We start from the raw sequence: 17835 nt of genomic DNA on the forward strand, positions 1-17835 counted from the left end.
TTTTGTTAAGCCATGCCTCTGTTATGAACTAACCTTAAGCCCTACTTCTCAGTTCCCCATGTACTGGTTCACTGTTCCTGCCATCATGAAGGGCTAGATGGACCGGGTGCTCACACTGGGCTTTGCCTTCACCCACGAGAAGCGCTACAGCCAGGGAATCTTCAAGGTAACAAAGCAAATCAAGAGGTTTGCCTTATTGTTAAGCTATTTCTCCCTACTTATATCTTGTCTTTTTCCACAGGACAAGAAGGCCATGCTGTCCTTCACCACTGGGTCTCAGGAGTCCATGTTCAGTGCAAATGGCATCAATGGAGACATGAATGTCACTCTTTGGCCACTGCAGGTATTTTATTTAGACTAATGATTATCATAAAGCTGTTCCAGAAGGAACTTATTTATTGTATGCATCGACACCCATGTATTTATTTCTTCCTCCAGAATGGCATCCTGCACTACTGTGGCTTCCAGGTTCTGGCTCCTCAGATCTTCTGGGCCCCGTCTCACGTTCCCTCTGAAGCACGCGGTACCATGCTGGAGAGTTGGCGCACGCGCATGCAAGGCCTCCTGGGAGAAAACCCACTTGCTTTCACTCCCTTGGACTGCTTTGATGGAGAGAAGGGTTACCAGCTGAAGCCTGAGGTCCATGAGAAACATGCCGCCAAGGAGTTTGGACTGACCGTGGGGATCCACCTAGGCAAGGCCCTGCCACCCAACAACCAGATGAAAGCTGGAGTCTGAAGAGTGAATGACTGTTGTTGGTTTTTTATGATGATAAATAAAAGCTGGTTAATATGTTCTGAATTTCTGTTGAATACTTGGAAACTGTATTGTAGTTCAAATGGCTGGGGTTTGCATACAACTAGAGAATGCAATTCCTGAAGAAGTTGCTAGTGGGAATGCTTTATGCTGAAAAGCTGACGCTAAACTGCTATGCTGAAATGTAATGTGTAAGAACAAAGTGAAGAATTTAGATTGAAATGATACATGAACACTGGGGGCTTGAATGTGTGATGAAAGTAAAAAGGTTTGGAAAAGCAGCAGAATATTTGAACTGCAAACTTTTGAACTAACTTGATGGCGAATGATCTGTCGCCATGCCAACAGCATTTGATGAAATCCCATAATACGCTTAGATGCGTTGGTGGCTGCATCGTTAACAAACCTGTGAAGTTTTGGTGCGTTTGGAGCATTTTTACTGAAGTTCAGAAAACTGTGTTTCTTGGTAAGCATTGTGTTGCCATGGCAACGGCATTTGAAGAAATCTCCAAACTGTCCTGTAGATTTCTTCACGGCTGGACTGTTGGCACACATGTGAAGTTTGAGCACTTTTTGAACATTTTGATGGGAGTTAATGTATAGCGATTAGCAACATCGTCTTTTATGGCGGGGGATGCGTTTCCATGGAAACGGCATATGATGACACCCCATAATTGACGTAGAGCTGTTGAGGGTAGGACCATTAACCATTATCTGAAGTCTGCTGCTCTGAGCATTGGTGTTAATTTTGTTGACCAAAACTATGACGGAATATGTTCGTCAACGACCTTTTTTTCCATGACTAAAACGAGACGATGACGGGACGGCACTGACGGCAGTAAACAATAACTGTAACGAAATCAACATGCAATGTCGTTGACGAAAATATAGTTTGCTAAAAATAAAAACTGTCAAAATCTCTCTTGACTTTCGTTGACGAAAAATGAGATGAAATATTATCAAAGATAACGTTACATCTCTGAGAGTCAGTTTTTCTCCCAGCAGTTCCATTGCCGGTGCTGCGGCTGGGCAGCAGCTGTGTCTCTGTGCTGCGCGTGGCGGTACATTTGAATTACACCGGGCAGCGGCACAATGTGAACTGTCAGGAAGACTCGGGTCTAACTCATGGTCTAACTAACCCTATTTAACAGAAAATAAAATGGCAACAACAGGGCTTGGGAGCAGTGGTCGCGTTAACCGAATAGACTAGTTTGACTGAAATGTTCTAAATAATCTGTTGACTAAAAAAGACTCAACAGTTTTCATTGACAAAAAGTAGTCTAAATTAATTAGTTTTCTTTGACTAAAATAAGACTAAAATGCTCAGACTTTTAGTCGACTAAAACTTGACTAAATAAAAACAGGATGAAGCTGACTAAATATGACTAAAACTAAAAAGGAAATTTAACACAGGACTAAAACTAAATTAAAAAATATCTGACGAAATTAACACTACTGAGCATGTCAGTTGGAGTTATGACATCATCGTGTTCCATGACACAGGTGTTTATATTTGAGCTAACGACATGTACAGAGATCAAAGGTTTCCATGGTGATGTGCAGTAATCAGTGAGAGGAGAGCATTGGTAATGCATGGCCTCTGTATTAAAAGACGTATGAGTCGGCAAAAATCGGAAACAAAGCAAACATGAATGAGAAAATGTTTTTGCAAGAATACTATTGTAAGTGTATCCTGTGTTAAAAAGTGGCTGATCTGCAGCTGTATTAAAATGTACATATACTTGGCTTTTAGTGGTAGAAAAGTTCCTCTCCCCATTTGAAATGCTGCCCAAATTCAGTGAATACATGTAGATTAGATACTAGATTGATGAGTCCTAGTCGTTGCACGCTGATTGGTCAGTGGTATTGATTGCTGATTGACAGCACCTGTGAGACATGAGCCAGAAGGCAGTATGTTGAGTGGTGTGGAGTATAAAAGCAGCTTCTTCAGTTTGCTCTAGCATGAGCCTCCCTTCCCATCAACACACAGTCTGTGTCAAATCCAGCATTTGCAATTTCCTGCTTCAAAATGGGTATGTTTTTAACTTTGTGTTCTTGTATTTGCTGAGGGCTTGAGTGTATAGCTCATGTTCAGATTAAGCTTGAATCTCATAGGTATGTTTCTGTTCTGATGTGTTCTCATTTCTTGTTCTTGATTTAGCGTCAAAGAAAGTGTTGATTGTGTATGCACACCAGAGCTCTGGCTCGTTCAACTCTGCAGCCAAAGACGCTGCGGTTGAAGTTTTAACTGCTAAGGGCTGCACAGTAGAAGTATCTGACCTGTACGCCATGAAGTTTAAAGCCACTGCTACGGCTGAGGACATCACTGGTAAATAGCTCACTGAAAATAAATAGTTTAGCTTTCAAATTGGTCTTCAGACTTGCAAACATTTATTTTCCCTGCAGGAAAAGTTAAGAATGCAGATCACTTCTGTTACGGAGAGGAGACCAAACTGGCATGGGAGGCGGGAACGCTTACTGCTGATATCACTGAAGAACAACGCAAGCTCACTGAGGCAGACCTCATCATTTTTCAGGTAGAGCCAGAATTGGTATGTTTTTGTTTTGTTAAGCCATGCCTCTGTTATGAACTAACCTTAAGCCCTACTTCTCAGTTCCCCATGTACTGGTTCACTGTTCCTGCCATCATGAAGGGCTGGATGGACCGGGTGCTCACACTGGGCTTTGCCTTCACCCACGAGAAGCGCTACAGCCAGGGAATCTTCAAGGTAACAAAGCAAATCAAGAGGTTTCCTTATTGTTAAGCTATTTCTCCCTACTTACATCTTGTCTTTTTCCACAGGACAAGAAGGCCATGCTGTCCTTCACCACTGGGTCTCAGGAGTCCATGTTCAGTGCAAATGGCATCAATGGAGACATGAATGTCACTCTTTGGCCACTGCAGGTATTTTATTTAGACTAATGATTATCATAAAGCTGTTCCAGAAGGAACTTGTTTATTGTATGCATCGACACCCATGTATTTATTTTTTCCTCCAGAATGGCATCCTGCACTACTGTGGCTTCCAGGTTCTGGCTCCTCAGATCTTCTGGGCCCCGTCTCACGTTCCCTCTGAAGCACGCGGTACCATGCTGGAGAGCTGGCGCACGCGCATGCAAGGCCTCCTGGGAGAAAACCCACTTGCTTTCACTCCCTTGGACTGCTTTGATGGGGAGAAGGGTTACCAGCTGAAGCCCGAGGTCCATGAGAAACATGCCGCCAAGGAGTTTGGACTGACCGTGGGGATCCACCTAGGCAAGGCCCTGCCACCCAACAACCAGATGAAAGCTGGAGTCTGAAGAGTGAATGACTGTTGTTGGTTTTTTATGATGATAAATAAAAGCTGGTTAATATGTTCTGAATTTCTGTTGAATACTTGGAAACTGTATTGTAGTTCAAATGGATGGGGTTTGCATACAACTAGAGAATGCAATTCCTGAAGAAATTGCTAGTGGGAATGCTTTATGCTGAAAAGCTGACGCTAAACTGTTATGATGAAATGTAATGTGTAAGAAGAAAGTGAAGAATTTAGATTGAAATGATACATGAACACTGGGGGCTTGAATCTGTGATGAAAGAAAAAGGCTTGGAAAAGCAGCAGAATATTTGAACTGCAAACCTTTGAACTAACTTGATGGCAAATGATCTGTCGCCATGCCAACGGCATTTGATGACATCCCATAATACGTTTAGATCTGTTGATGGCTGCATCGTTACCAAACCTGTGAAGTTTGGAGCATTTTCACTGACGTTATGAGAACCGTGTTTCATGGCGAGTATTGTGTTCCCATGGCAACGGCATTTGAAGAAATCTCAAAACTGCACCGTAGATTAATTCACGGCTGGACTGTTGGCACACGTGAAGTTTGAGCACTTTTTGAAAATGTTCATTGTTATATAGCGACATCGTCTTTTATGGCGAGGGATGCGTTTCCATGGAAACGGCATATGACACCCCATAATTGACGTAGAGCTGTTGAGGGCAGGACCATTATCCTTTTTCTGAAGTCTGTTGCTCTGAGCATGTCAGTTGGAGTTATGACATCATCGTGTTCCATGACACAGGTGTTTATATTTGAGCTAACGACATGTCCAGAGATCAAAGGTTTCCATGGTGATGTGCAGTAATCAGTGAGAGGAGAGCATTTTCATTGTTCTGAATGAGAGATAAACCTCTTACATGTGAACGTTTTGTTGAAGAACCGTAACAGATATCGGTGAAATTTCAAAGCGTGAAGCATGTCAAGGAACGTGAGCATCTGAAGTGCAATTTTTGTGTACTTTGGGTTCAATAATTTGGCCTTTTTGGCAGATTAACAAAAGGTGTGCGGCTGCTGTGGTGGAGATCAATGAGGCTGAACTTAAAATGGGGTTTAATGGAGACATGTTAAAACTCTTTGTCACTTCATGCCCTAAAGAGGCATTTTGTTTAATTTTTCTGCTTAATATATATATTTTTTTCATCCTACGAGATGTTTTCCTACGTTTCTCATGAAAAATGATGTCTCAGGAATGTAGGGTTTGGGAATTATGGCAGGTTTAAAAAAAAATATGAAGGCAAATTTAAATCTGTCCTCCACTCTAGCTGTGACATCACGCATTCTAAAATCTGAAGAAGGTCTCTTTACCAAGGTCTGAACAATGTTTAATATCTCTAAAAGTAAGAATCAGATTCAAAAGTTGTGTTACACAAATAATGTCAGAAAGATGTGTAACATGTTAAAGTTGGAATGAGGTTTCTGAGTGAAAGTATGAAGGAGCAGTTAGCAGTTGAAGTCGCATGAAGAGTGTTCAAGTCTGAAGAGTTTCTCCATTGACTTCCATGTTAAAAATGAATTATGGGATGTATCTCTGGAATTATGAAAGTTATGAATGAGAAAAGTAATAGCCATCGATTCCGACCGAGCTGAACGTTTTGATGTTTGAACAGAGTTTCTGCGATGTTCAAGGTGGGACCAGAAGAGGCGCAAAATAAAGAATTGTGTGCGTAGCATAACAGATAGTTGGAATGCTGTGTCAGCGTTCCAACTAAATGATTAGAGCCAATAAATCAAGTAAAGGACTTATTGTACTTCTCAGCATCTCAGCATTGTACATGTATATAACACTGTCGTTTGACTCATTCAGCTTTAAAGGCAATGAATGCACACAAGATGTTGCTATGGCAACCGGTTGTATGCAATTTTCTTCAGGCCTACCAATGTTAAGTATTGTGACACAACGTCCATCAAACTCCTGTAGGGAAAGATTTCACTGATTGCTAAACTTAGAGCCAAGTTGACTATTCACTGAAGTTTCTCAAGTGAACTTCTGTGGTCAGGACCCCTAACACAATTAATTAACCCTTCATTTCAAACACTTCATTTCTGTTAACCCTGTTATTTTGATCTAATCCTCCCTTCGCCAAACTACTTTTACGCTTTGATCTTAGTTGCCTATAACTTTCAAAATATGCATCTTCGTATAATAACTTTTGTAGCTTTGCACATGTGTGTCCATATCTAGAATAGTATCCTCGTTCTGATCCTTCAAATCTGCATGGGAGGTGTGTGGCGCAGTGGATAGAGCGTTGGTATTCGGATCAGAGGGTCACAGGTCACAGGCTGAGACATTTCACCCCAAACTGTTTCAGGTATTCCGTTGGATAAAAGCGACTAACAAGTGACATGTAATGTAATGCATGACCTCTGTATTAAAAGACGCATGAGTCGGCTAAAATCGGAAAAAAAGCAAACATGAATGAGAAATGTTTTTGTAAGTGTACCCTGTGTTAAAAAGTGGCTGATCTGCAGCTGTATTAAAAAGTACATATACTTGGCTTTTAGTGGTAGAAAAGTTCCTCTCCCCATTTGAAATGCTGCCCAAATTCAGTGAATACATGTACATTAGATACTAGATTGATGAGTCCTGGTCGTTGCCAGCTGATTGGTCAGTGGCACTGATTGCTGATTGACAGCACCTGTGAGACATGAGCCAGAAGGCAGTATGTTGAGTGGTGTGGAGTATAAAAGCAGCTTCTTCAGTTTGCTCTAGCATGAGCCTCCCTTCCCATCAACACACAGTCTGTGTCCAATCCAGCATTTGCAATTTCCTGCTTCAAAATGGGTATGTTTTTAACTTTGTGTTCTTGTATTTGCTGAGGGCTTGAGTGTATAGCTCATGTTCAGATTAAGGTTGAATCTCATAGGTATGTTTCTGTTCTGATGTGTTCTCATTTCTTGTTGTTCTTGATTTAGCGTCAAAGAAAGTGTTGATTGTGTATGCACACCAGAGCTCTGGCTCGTTCAACTCTGCAGCCAAAGACGCTGCGGTTGAAGTTTTAACTGCTAAGGGCTGCACAGTAGAAGTATCTGACCTGTACGCCATGAAGTTTAAAGCCACTGCTACAGCTGAGGACATCACTGGTAAATACCTCACTGAAAATAAATAGTTTAGCTTTCAAACTGGTCTTCAGACTTGCAAACATTTATTTTCCCTGCAGGAAAAGTTAAGAATGCAGATCACTTCTGTTACGGAGAGGAGACCAAACTGGCATGGGAGGCGGGAACGCTTACTGCTGATATCACTGAAGAACAACGCAAGCTCACTGAGGCAGACCTCGTCATTTTTCAGGTAGAGCCAGAATTGGTATGTTTTTGTTTCGTTAAGCCATGCCTCTGTTATGAACTAACCTTAAGCCCTACTTCTCAGTTCCCCATGTACTGGTTCACTGTTCCTGCCATCATGAAGGGCTGGATGGACCGGGTGCTCACACTGGGCTTTGCCTTCACCCACGAGAAGCGCTACAGCCAGGGAATCTTCAAGGTAACAAAGCAAATAAAGAGGTTTGCCTTATTGTGAAGCTATTTCTCCCAACTTACATCTTTTCTTTTTCCACAGGACAAGAAGGCCATGCTGTCCTTCACCACTGGGTCTCAGGAGTCCATGTTCAGTGCAAATGGCATCAATGGAGACATGAATGTCACTCTTTGGCCACTGCAGGTATTTTATTTAGACTAATGATTATCATAAAGCTGTTCCAGAAGGAACTTATTTATTGTATGCATCGACACCCATGTATTTATTTCTTCCTCCAGAATGGCATCCTGCACTACTGTGGCTTCCAGGTTCTGGCTCCTCAGATCTTCTGGGCCCCGTCTCACGTTCCCTCTGAAGCACGCGGTACCATGCTGGAGAGCTGGCGCACGCGCATGCAAGGCCTCCTGGGAGAAAACCCACTTGCTTTCACTCCCTTGGACTGCTTTGATGGAGAGAAGGGTTACCAGCTGAAGCCTGAGGTCCATGAGAAACATGCCGCCAAGGAGTTTGGGCTGACCGTGGGGATCCACCTAGGCAAGGCCCTGCCACCCAACAACCAGATGAAAGCTGGAGTCTGAAGAGTGAATAAATGTTGTTGGTTTTTTATGATGATGAATAAAAGCTGGTTAATATGTTCTGAATTTCTGTTGAATACTTGGAAACTGTATTGTAGTTCAAATGGCTGGGGTTTGCATACAACTAGAGAATGCAATTCCTGAAGAAATTGCTAGTGGGAATGCTTTATGCTGAAAAGCTGACGCTAAACTGCTATGCTGAAATGTAATGTGTAAGAAGAAAGTGAAGAATTTAGATTGAAATGATACATGAACACTGGGGGCTTGAATGTGTGACGAAAGTAAAAAGGTTTGGAAAAGCAGCAGAATATTTGAACTGCAAACCTTTGAACTAACTTGATGGCAAATGATCTGTCGCCATGCCAACGGCATTTGATGACATCCCATAATACGCTTAGATGCATTGATGGCTGCATTGTTACCAAACCTGTGAAGTTTTTGGGCCGTTGGAGCATTTTCACTGACGTTATGAGAACTGGCGAGTATTGCGTTGCCATGGCAACGGAATTTTTGTAGAAATCTCAAAACTGCACCGTAGATTTCTTCACGGCTGGACTGTTGGCACACATGTGAAGTTTGAGCACTTTTTGAACATTTTCATAGGCGATATATAGCGACATCGTCTTTTATGGCGAGGGATGCGTTTCCATGGAAACGGCATATGATGACACCCCATAATTGACGTAGAGCTGTTGAGGGCAGGACCATTAACCTTTTTCTGAAGTCTGTTGCTCTGAGCATGTCAGTTGGAGTTATGACATCATTGTGTTCCATTACACAGGTGTTTATATTTGAGCTAACGACATGTCCAGAGATCAAAGGTTTCCATGGTGATGTGCAGTAATCAGTGAGAGGAGAGCATTTTCATTGTTCTGAATGAGAGATAAACCTCTTACATGTGAACGTTTTGTTGAAGAACCGTAACAGATATCGGTGAAATTTCAAAGCGTGAAGCATGTCAAGGAACGTGAGCATCTGAAGTGCACTTTTTGTGTACTTTGGGTTCAATAATGTGGCCTTTTTGGCAGATTAACAAAAGGTGTGCGGCTGCTGTGGTGGGGAAAGATGAGGCTGAACTTAAAATGGGGTTTAATGGAGACATGTTAAAACTCTTTGTCACTTCATGCCCTAAAGAGGCGTTTTGTTTAATTTTTCTGCTTAATATATTTTTTTTTTTCATCCTACGAGATGTTTTCCTACGTTTCTCATGAAAAATTATGTCTCAGGAATGTAGGGTTTGGGAATTATGGCAGGTTTAAAAAAAAATATGAAGGCTAAATGAAATCTGTCCTCCACTTTAGCTGTGACATCAAGCATTCTAAAATCTGAAGAAGGCCTCTTTACCTAAGTCTGAACAATGTTTAAAATCTCTAAAAGTAAGAATCAGATTCAAAAGTTGTGTTACACAAATAATGTCAGAAAGATGTGTAACATGTTAAAGTTGGAATGAGGTTTCTGAGTGAAAGTATGAAGGAGCAGTTAGCAGTTGAAGTCGCATGAAGAGTGTTCAAGTCTGAAGAGTTTCTCCATTGACTTCCATGTTAAAAATGAATTATGGGATGTATCTCTGGAATTATGAAAGTTATGAATGAGAAAAGTAATAGCCATCGATCCCGACCGAGCTGAACGTTTTGATGTTTGAACAGAGTTTCTGCGATGTTCAAGGTGGGACCAGAAGAGGCGCAAAATAAAGAATTTTGTGCGTAGCATAACAGATAGTTGGAATGCTGTGTCAGTGTTCCTACTAAATGATTAGAGCCAATAAATCAAGTAAAGGACTTATTGTACTTCTCAGCATCTCAGCATTGTACATGTATATAACACTGTCGTTTGACTCATTCAGCTTTAAAGGCAATGAATGCACACAAGATGTTGCTATGGCAACCGGTTGTATGCAATTTTCTTCAGGCCTACCAATGTTAAGTATTGTGACACAACGTCCATCAAACTCCTGTAGGGAAAGATTTCACTGATTGCTAAACTTAGAGCCAAGTTGACTATTCACTGAAGTTTCTCAAGTGAACTTCTGTGGTCAGGACCCCTAACACAATTAATTAACCCTTCATTTCAAACACTTCATTTCTGTTAACCCTGTTATTTTGATCTAATCCTCCCTTCGCCAAACTACTTTTACGCTTTGATCTTAGTTGCCTATAACTTTCAAAATATGCATCTTCGTATAATGCCTTTTGTAGCTCTGCACATGTGTGTCCATATCTAGAATAGTATCCTCGTTCTGATCCTTCAAATCTGCATGGGAGGTGTGTGGCGCAGTGGATAGAGCCTTGGTATTCGGATCAGGGTGTCACAGGTTCAAACCCCACTACAGTCAGCATGTCGTTGTGTCCCTGAGAGACTTCACCCCAAACTGCTCCTGTGGGGAATGCCCACAGTATTGAGTATGTAAGTCACTTTGTATAAAAGTGTCTAACAAGTGACATGTAATGTAATGCATGGCCTCTGTATTAAAAGATGCATGAGTCGGCTAAAATCGGAAAAAAAAAGCAAACATGAATGAGGAAATGTTTTTGTAAGTGTATCCTGTGTTAAAAAGTGGCTGATCTGCAGCTGTATTAAAATGTACATATACTTGGCTTTTAGTGGTAGAAAAGTTCCTCTCCCCATTTGAAATGCTGCCCAAATTCAGTGAATACATGTACATCAGATACTAGATTGATGAGTCCTGGTCGTTGCCAGCTGATTGGTCAGTGGCACTGATTGCTGATTGACAGCACCTGTGAGACATGAGCCAGAAGGCAGTATGTTGAGTGGTGTGGAGTATAAAAGCAGCTTCTTCAGTTTGCTCTAGCATGAGCCTCCCTTCCCATCAACACACAGTCTGTGTCAAATCCAGCATTTGGAATTTCCTGCTTCAAAATGGGTATGTTTTTAACTTTGTGTTCTTGTATTTGCTGAGGGCTTGAGTGTATAGCTCATGTTCAGATTAAGGTTGAATCTCATAGGTATGTTTCTGTTCTGATGTGTTCTCATTTCTTGTTCTTGATTTAGTGTCAAAGAAAGTGTTGATTGTGTATGCACACCAGAGCTCTGGCTCGTTCAACTCTGCAGCCAAAGACGCTGTGGTGGAAGTTTTAACTGCTAAGGGCTGCACAGTAGAAGTATCTGACCTGTACGCCATGAAGTTTAAAGCCACTGCTACAGCTGAGGACATCACTGGTAAATACCTCACTGAAAATAAATAGTTTAGCTTTCAAACTGGTCTTCAGACTTGCAAACATTTACTTTCCCTGCAGGAAATGTTAGGAATGCAGATCACTTCTGTTACGGAGAGGAGACCAAACTGGCATGGGAGGCGGGAACGCTTACTGCTGATATCACTGAAGAACAACGCAAGCTCACTGAGGCAGACCTCGTCATTTTTCAGGTAGAGCCAGAATTGGTATGTTTTAGTTTTGTTAAGCCATGCCTCTGTTATGAACTAACCTTAAGCCCTACTTCTCAGTTCCCCATGTACTGGTTCACTGTTCCTGCCATCATGAAGGGCTGGATGGACCGGGTGCTCACACTGGGCTTTGCCTTCACCCACGAGAAGCGCTACAGCCAGGGAATCTTCAAGGTAACAAAGCAAATCAAGAGGTTTGCTTTATTGTGAAGCTATTTCTCCCTACTTATATCTTGTCTTTTTCCACAGGACAAGATGGCCATGCTGTCCTTCACCACTGGGTCTCAGGAGTCCATGTTCAGTGCAAATGGCATCAATGGAGACATGAATGTCACTCTTTGGCCACTGCAGGTATTTTATTTAGACTAATGATTATCATAAAGCTGTTCCAGAAGGAACTTATTTATTGTATGCATCGACACCCATGTATTTATTTTTTCCTCCAGAATGGCATCCTGCACTACTGTGGCTTCCAGGTTCTGGCTCCTCAGATCTTCTGGGCCCCGTCTCATGTTCCCTCTGAAGCACGCGGTACCATGCTGGAGAGCTGGCGCACACGCATGCAAGGCCTCCTGGGAGAAAACCCACTTGCTTTCACTCCCTTGGACTGCTTTGATGGAGACAACGGTTACCAGCTGAAGCCTGAGGTCCATGAGAAACATGCCGCCAAGGAGTTTGGACTGACCGTGGGGATCCACCTAGGCAAGGCCCTGCCACCCAACAACCAGATGAAAGCTGGAGTCTGAAGAGTGAATGACTGTTGTTGGTTTTTTATGATCATAAATAAAAGCTGGTTAATATGTTCTGAATTTCTGTTGAATACTTGGAAACTGTATTGTATTTCAAATGGCTGGGGTTTGCATACAACTGGAGAATGCAATTCCTGAATAAATTGCTAGTGGGAATGCTTTATGCTGAAAAGCTGACGCTAAACTGCTATGCTGAAATGTAATGTGTAAGAAGAAAGTGAAGAATTTAGATTGAAATGATGCATGAACACTGGGGGCTTGAATGTGTGATGAAAGTAAAAAGACTTGGAAAAGCAGCAGAATATTTGAACTGCAAACTTTTGAACTAACTTGATGGTGAACGATCTGTTGCCATGCCAACCGCATTTTATGACATCCCATAATACGCTTAGATGCATTGATGGCTGCATCGTTACCAAACCTGTGAAGTTTTGGGCCGTTTGGAGCATTTTCACTGACGTTATGAGAACAGTGTTTCTTGGTAAGCATTGTGTTGCCATGGCAACGGCATTTGAATAAATCTCTAAACTGTCCTGTAGATTTCTTCACGGCTGGACTGTTGGCACACATGTGAAGTTTGAGCACTTTTTGAACATTTTGATGGGAGTTAATGTATAGCGATTAGCAACATCGTCTTTTATGGCGGGGGATGCGTTTCCATGGAAACGGCATATGATGACACCCCATAATTGACGTAGAGCTGTTGAGGGTAGGACCATTAACCATTATCTGAAGCCTGCTGCTCTGAGCATTAGTGTTAATTTTGTAGACGAAAACTATGACGGAATATGTTCGTCAACGACCTTTTTTTCCATGACTAAAACGAGACGATGACGGGACGGCACTGACGGCAGTAAACAATAACTGTAACGAAATCAACATGCAATGTCGTTGACGAAAATGTAGTTTGCGAAAAATAAAAACTGTCAAAATCTCTCTTGACTTTCGTTGACGAAAAATGAGACGAAATATTATCAAAGATAACGTTACATCTCTGAGAGTCAGTTTTTCTCCCAGCAGTTCCATTGCCGGTGCTGCGGCTGGGTCTCTGTGCTGCGCGTGGCGGTACATTTGAATTACACCGGGCAGCGGCACACTGTGAACTGTCAGGAAGACTCGGGTCTAACTCATGGTCTAACTAACCCTATTTAACAGAAAATAAAATGGCAACAACAGGGCTTGGGAGCAGTGGTCGCGTTAACCGAATAGACTAGTTTGACTGAAATGTTCTAAATAATCTGTTGACTAAAAAGACTCAACAGTTTTCATTGACAAAAAGTAGACTAAATGAATTAGTTTTCTTTGACTAAAATAAGACTAAAATGCTCAGACTTTTAGTCGACTAAAACTTGACTAAATAAAAACAGGATGAAGGGGACTAAATATGACTAAAACTAAAAAGGAAATGTAACACAGGACTAAAACTAAATTAAAAAATAGCTGACGAAATTAACACTACTGAGCATGTCAGTTGGAGTTATGACATCATCGTGTTCCATGACACAGGTGTTTATATTTGAGCTAACGACGTGTCCAGAGATCAAAGGTTTCCATGGTGATGTGCAGTAATAAGTGAGAGGAGAGCATTTTCATTGTTCTGAATGAGAGATAAACCTCTTACATTTGAACGTTTTGTTGAAGAACCGTAACAGATATCGGTGAAATTTCAAAGCGTGAAGCATGTCAAGGAACTTGAGCATCTGAAGTGCACTTTGTGTGAACTTTTGGGTTAATAATGTGGCCTTTTAGGCAGATTAACAAAAGGTGTGCGGCTGCTGTGGTGGAGATCTATGAGGCTGAACTTAAAATGGGGTTTAATCGAGACATGTTGAAACTCTTTGTCACTTCATGCCCTCAAGAGGCATTTTGTTTAATTTTTTTGCTTAATTTCTTTTTCTTTTTCAAGCTACGAGATGTTTTCCTACGTTTCTCATGAAATATTATGTCTCAGGAATGTAGGGTTAGGGAATTATGGCAGGTTTAAAAAAAATATTAAGGCTAAATGAATTCTGTCCTCCACTCTAGCTGTGACATCACGCATTCTAAAATCTGAAGAAGGCCTCTTTACCTAGGTCTGAACAATGTTTAATATCCCTAAAATTAAGAATCAGATTCAAAAGTTGTGTTACACAAATAATGTCAGAAAGATGTGTAACATGTTAAAGTTGGAATGAGGTTTCTGAGTGAAAGTATGAAGGAGCAGTTAGCAGTTGAAGTCGCATGAAGAGTGTTCAAGTCTGAAGAGTTTCTCCATTGACTTCCATGTTAAAAATGAATTATGGGATGTATCTCTGGAATTATGAAAGTTATGAATGATAAAAGTAATAGCCATCGATTCCGACCGAGCTGAACGTTTTGATGTTTGAACAGAGTTTCTGCGATGTTCAAGGTGGGACCAGAAGAGGCGCAAAATAAAGAATTTTGTGCGTAGCATAACAGATAGTAGGAATGCTGTGTCAGCGTTCCAACTAAATGATTAGAGCCAATAAATCAAGTAAAGGACTTATTGTACTTCTCAGCACCTCAGCATTGTACATGTATATAACACTGTCGTTTGACTCATTCAGCTTTAAAGGCAATGAATGCACACAAGATGTTGCTATGGCAACCGGTTGTATGCAATTTTCTTCAGACCTACCAATGTTAAGTATTGTGACACAACGTCCATCAAACTCCTGTCGGGAAAGATTTCACTGATTGCTAAACTTAGAGCCAAGTTGACTATTCACTGAAGTTTCTCAAGTGAACTTCTGTGGTCAGGACCCCTAACACAATTAATCTGTAACCCTTCATTTCAAACACTTCATTTCTGTTAACCCTGTTATTTTTGATCTAATCCTCCCTTCGCCAAACTACTTTTACGTTTTGATCTTAGTTGCCTATAACTTTCAAAATATGCATCTTCGTATAATGCCTTTTGTAGCTCTGCACATGTGTGTCCATATCTAGAATAGTATCCTCGTTCTGATCCTTCAAATCTGCATGGGAGGTGTGTGGCGCAATGGATAGAGCCAATCGGATCAGGGGGTCACAGGTTCAAACCCCACTGCAGTCAGCATGTCGTTGTGTCCCTGAGACACTTCACCCCAAACTGCTCCTGTGGGGAATGCCCACAGTATTGAGTATGAAAGTCGCTTTGTATAAAAGCGTCTAACAAGTAACATGTAATGTAATGCATGGCCTCTGTATTAAAAGACGCATGAGTCGGCTAAAAATGAGAAAAAGTTTTTGCAAGAATACTATTGTAAGTGTATCCTGTGTTAAAAAGTGGCTGATCTGCAGCTGTATTAAAATGTACATATACTTGGCTTTTAGTGGTAGAAAAGTTCCTCCCCATTTGAAATGCTGCCCAAATTCAGTGAATACATGTACATCAGATACTAGATTGATGAGTCCTGGTCGTTGCCAGCTGATTGGTCAGTGGCATTGATTGCTGATTGACAGCACCTGTGAGACATGAGCCAGAAGGCAGTATGTTGAGTGGTGTGGAGTATAAAAGCATCTTCTTCAGTTTGCTCTAGCATGAGCCTCCCTTCCCATCAACACACAGTCTGTGTCAAATCCAGCATTTGCAATTTCCTGCTTCAAAATGGGTATGTTTTTAACTTTGTGTTCTTGTATTTGCTGAGGGCTTGAGTGTATAGCTCATGTTCAGATTAAGGTTGAATCTCATAGGTATGTTTCTGTTCTCATGTGTTCTCATTTCTTGTTCTTGATTTAGCGTCAAAGAAAGTGTTGATTGTGTATGCACACCAGAGCTCTGGTTCGTTCAACTCTGCAGCCAAAGACGCTGCGGTTGAAGTTTTAACTGCTAAGGGCTGCACAGTAGAAGTATCTGACCTGTACGCCATGAAGTTTAAAGCCACTGCTACAGCTGAGGACATCACTGGTAAATACCTCACTGAAAATAAATAGTTTAGCTTTCAAACTGGTCTTCAGACTTGCAAACATTGACTTTCCCTGCAGGAAATGTTAAGAATGCAGATCACTTCTGTTACGGAGAGGAGACCAAACTGGCATGGGAGGCGGGAACGCTTACTGCTGATATCACTGAAGAACAACGCAAGCTCACTGAGGCAGACCTCGTCATTTTTCAGGTAGAGCCAGAATTGGTATGTTTTTGTTTTGTTAAGCCATGCCTCTGTTATGAACTAACCTTAAGCCCTACTTCTCAGTTCCCCATGTACTGGTTCACTGTTCCTGCCATCATGAAGGGCTGGATGGACCGGGTGCTCACACTGGGCTTTGCCTTCACCCACGAGAAGCGCTACAGCCAGGGAATCTTCAAGGTAACAAAGCAAATCAAGAGGTTTGCCTTATTGTTAAGCTATTTCTCCCTACTTACATCTTATCTTTTTCCACAGGACAAGAAGGCCATGCTGTCCTTCACCACTGGGTCTCAGGAGTCCATGTTCAGTGCAAATGGCATCAATGGAGACATGAATGTCACTCTTTGGCCACTGCAGGTATTTTATTTAGACTAATGATTATCATAAAGCTGTTCCAGAAGGAACTTATTTATTGTCTGCATCGACACCCATGTATTTATTTCTTCCTCCAGAATGGCATCCTGCACTACTGTGGCTTCCAGGTTCTGGCTCCTCAGATCTTCTGGGCCCCGTCTCACGTTCCCTCTGAAGCACGCGGTACCATGCTGGAGAGCTGGCGCACGCGCATGCAAGGCCTCCTGGGAGAAAACCCACTTGCTTTCACTCCCTTGGACTGCTTTGATGGAGATAAGGGTTACCAGCTGAAGCCTGAGGTCCATGAGAAACATGCCGCCAAGGAGTTTGGACTGACCGTGGGGATCCACCTAGGCAAGGCCCTGCCACCCAACAACCAGATGAAAGCTGGAGTCTGAAGAGTGAATGACTGTTGTTGGTTTTTTATGATGATAAATAAAAGCTGGTTAATATGTTCTGAATTTCTGTTGAATACTTGGAAACTGTATTGTAGTTCAAATGGCTGGGGTTTGCATACAACTAGAGAATGCAATTCCTGAAGAAATTGCTAGTGGAAATGCTTTATGCTGTAAAGCTGACGCTAAACTGCTATGCTGAAATGTAATGTGTAAGAAGAAAGTGAAGAATTTAGATTGAAATGATACATGAACACTGGGGGCTTGAATGTGTGATGAAAGTAAAAAGGCTTGGAAAAGCAGCAGAATATTTGAACTGCAAACTTTTGAACTAACTTGATGGTGAATGATCTGTCGCCATGCCAACGGCATTTGATGACATCCGATAATACGCTTAGATGCGTTGATGGCTGCATCGTTACCAAACCTGTGAAGTTTTGGGCCGTTTGGAGCATTTTCACTGACGTTATGAGAACCGTGTTTCATGGCGAGTATTGTGTTCCCATGGCAACGGCATTTGAAGAAATCTCAAAACTGCACCGTAGATTAATTCACGGCTGGACTGTTGGCACACGTGAAGTTTAAGCACTTTTTGAAAATGTTCATCGATATATAGCGACATCGTCTTTTATGGCGAGGGATGCGTTTCCATGGAAACGGCATATGATGACACCCCATAATTGACGTAAAGCTGT

The 17835-nt window shown here is 41.8% G+C and overlaps 4 protein-coding genes and 1 pseudogene across 8 annotated transcripts in view; all 5 read left to right on the plus strand.

Moving 5' to 3' along the window:
- LOC307027381 (ribosyldihydronicotinamide dehydrogenase [quinone]-like) overlaps nucleotides 1-801 on the plus strand; it is a 1471-nt pseudogene extending 670 nt beyond the window's left edge. Inside the window, exons 3-5 of the transcript XR_013810613.1 lie at nucleotides 1-166; nucleotides 242-343; nucleotides 439-801. The exon at nucleotides 1-166 is cut by the window's left edge and continues 157 nt beyond it. The product of XR_013810613.1 is annotated as a ribosyldihydronicotinamide dehydrogenase [quinone]-like (transcript). The remainder of the gene's footprint in view (nucleotides 167-241; nucleotides 344-438) is intronic.
- A 1856-nt stretch (nucleotides 802-2657) lies between these two features.
- On the plus strand, nucleotides 2658-4119 carry LOC307027377 (ribosyldihydronicotinamide dehydrogenase [quinone]-like). 2 transcript variants are annotated; one of them, XM_079695620.1, is made up of 6 exons: nucleotides 2658-2789; nucleotides 2918-3085; nucleotides 3163-3293; nucleotides 3372-3485; nucleotides 3560-3661; nucleotides 3757-4119. In XM_079695620.1, the coding sequence occupies exons 1-6, from the start codon at nucleotides 2786-2788 to the stop codon at nucleotides 4054-4056; spliced, it is 819 nt and encodes a 272-aa protein (XP_079551746.1). In that variant the 5' UTR covers nucleotides 2658-2785; the 3' UTR covers nucleotides 4057-4119. The 2 variants fall into 2 exon arrangements, with proteins under 2 accessions (XP_079551746.1, XP_079551745.1); XM_079695619.1 differs by having other exon boundaries at nucleotides 3163-3485.
- A 2637-nt stretch (nucleotides 4120-6756) lies between these two features.
- On the plus strand, nucleotides 6757-8196 carry LOC307027373 (ribosyldihydronicotinamide dehydrogenase [quinone]-like). 2 transcript variants are annotated; one of them, XM_079695615.1, is made up of 6 exons: nucleotides 6757-6862; nucleotides 6994-7161; nucleotides 7239-7369; nucleotides 7448-7561; nucleotides 7637-7738; nucleotides 7834-8196. In XM_079695615.1, the coding sequence occupies exons 1-6, from the start codon at nucleotides 6859-6861 to the stop codon at nucleotides 8131-8133; spliced, it is 819 nt and encodes a 272-aa protein (XP_079551741.1). In that variant the 5' UTR covers nucleotides 6757-6858; the 3' UTR covers nucleotides 8134-8196. The 2 variants fall into 2 exon arrangements, with proteins under 2 accessions (XP_079551741.1, XP_079551740.1); XM_079695614.1 differs by having other exon boundaries at nucleotides 7239-7561.
- A 2796-nt stretch (nucleotides 8197-10992) lies between these two features.
- On the plus strand, nucleotides 10993-12311 carry LOC307027378 (ribosyldihydronicotinamide dehydrogenase [quinone]-like). Its single transcript, XM_079695621.1, has 6 exons — nucleotides 10993-11011; nucleotides 11140-11307; nucleotides 11385-11515; nucleotides 11594-11707; nucleotides 11783-11884; nucleotides 11980-12311. The coding sequence occupies exons 1-6, from the start codon at nucleotides 11008-11010 to the stop codon at nucleotides 12277-12279; spliced, it is 819 nt and encodes a 272-aa protein (XP_079551747.1). The 5' UTR covers nucleotides 10993-11007; the 3' UTR covers nucleotides 12280-12311.
- Nucleotides 12312-15778: 3467 nt separating this feature from the next.
- LOC307027375 (ribosyldihydronicotinamide dehydrogenase [quinone]-like) lies at nucleotides 15779-17206 on the plus strand. 2 transcript variants are annotated; one of them, XM_079695617.1, is made up of 6 exons: nucleotides 15779-15875; nucleotides 16004-16171; nucleotides 16249-16379; nucleotides 16458-16571; nucleotides 16647-16748; nucleotides 16844-17206. In XM_079695617.1, the coding sequence occupies exons 1-6, from the start codon at nucleotides 15872-15874 to the stop codon at nucleotides 17141-17143; spliced, it is 819 nt and encodes a 272-aa protein (XP_079551743.1). In that variant the 5' UTR covers nucleotides 15779-15871; the 3' UTR covers nucleotides 17144-17206. The 2 variants fall into 2 exon arrangements, with proteins under 2 accessions (XP_079551743.1, XP_079551742.1); XM_079695616.1 differs by having other exon boundaries at nucleotides 16249-16571.
- Nucleotides 17207-17835: the final 629 nt, after the last annotated feature.

The sequence above is a fragment of the Notothenia rossii genome (assembly GCF_949606895.1).
Source record: "Notothenia rossii genome assembly, contig: scaffold_351, whole genome shotgun sequence".
NCBI classification, from domain to species: Eukaryota; Metazoa; Chordata; class Actinopteri; order Perciformes; family Nototheniidae; genus Notothenia; species Notothenia rossii.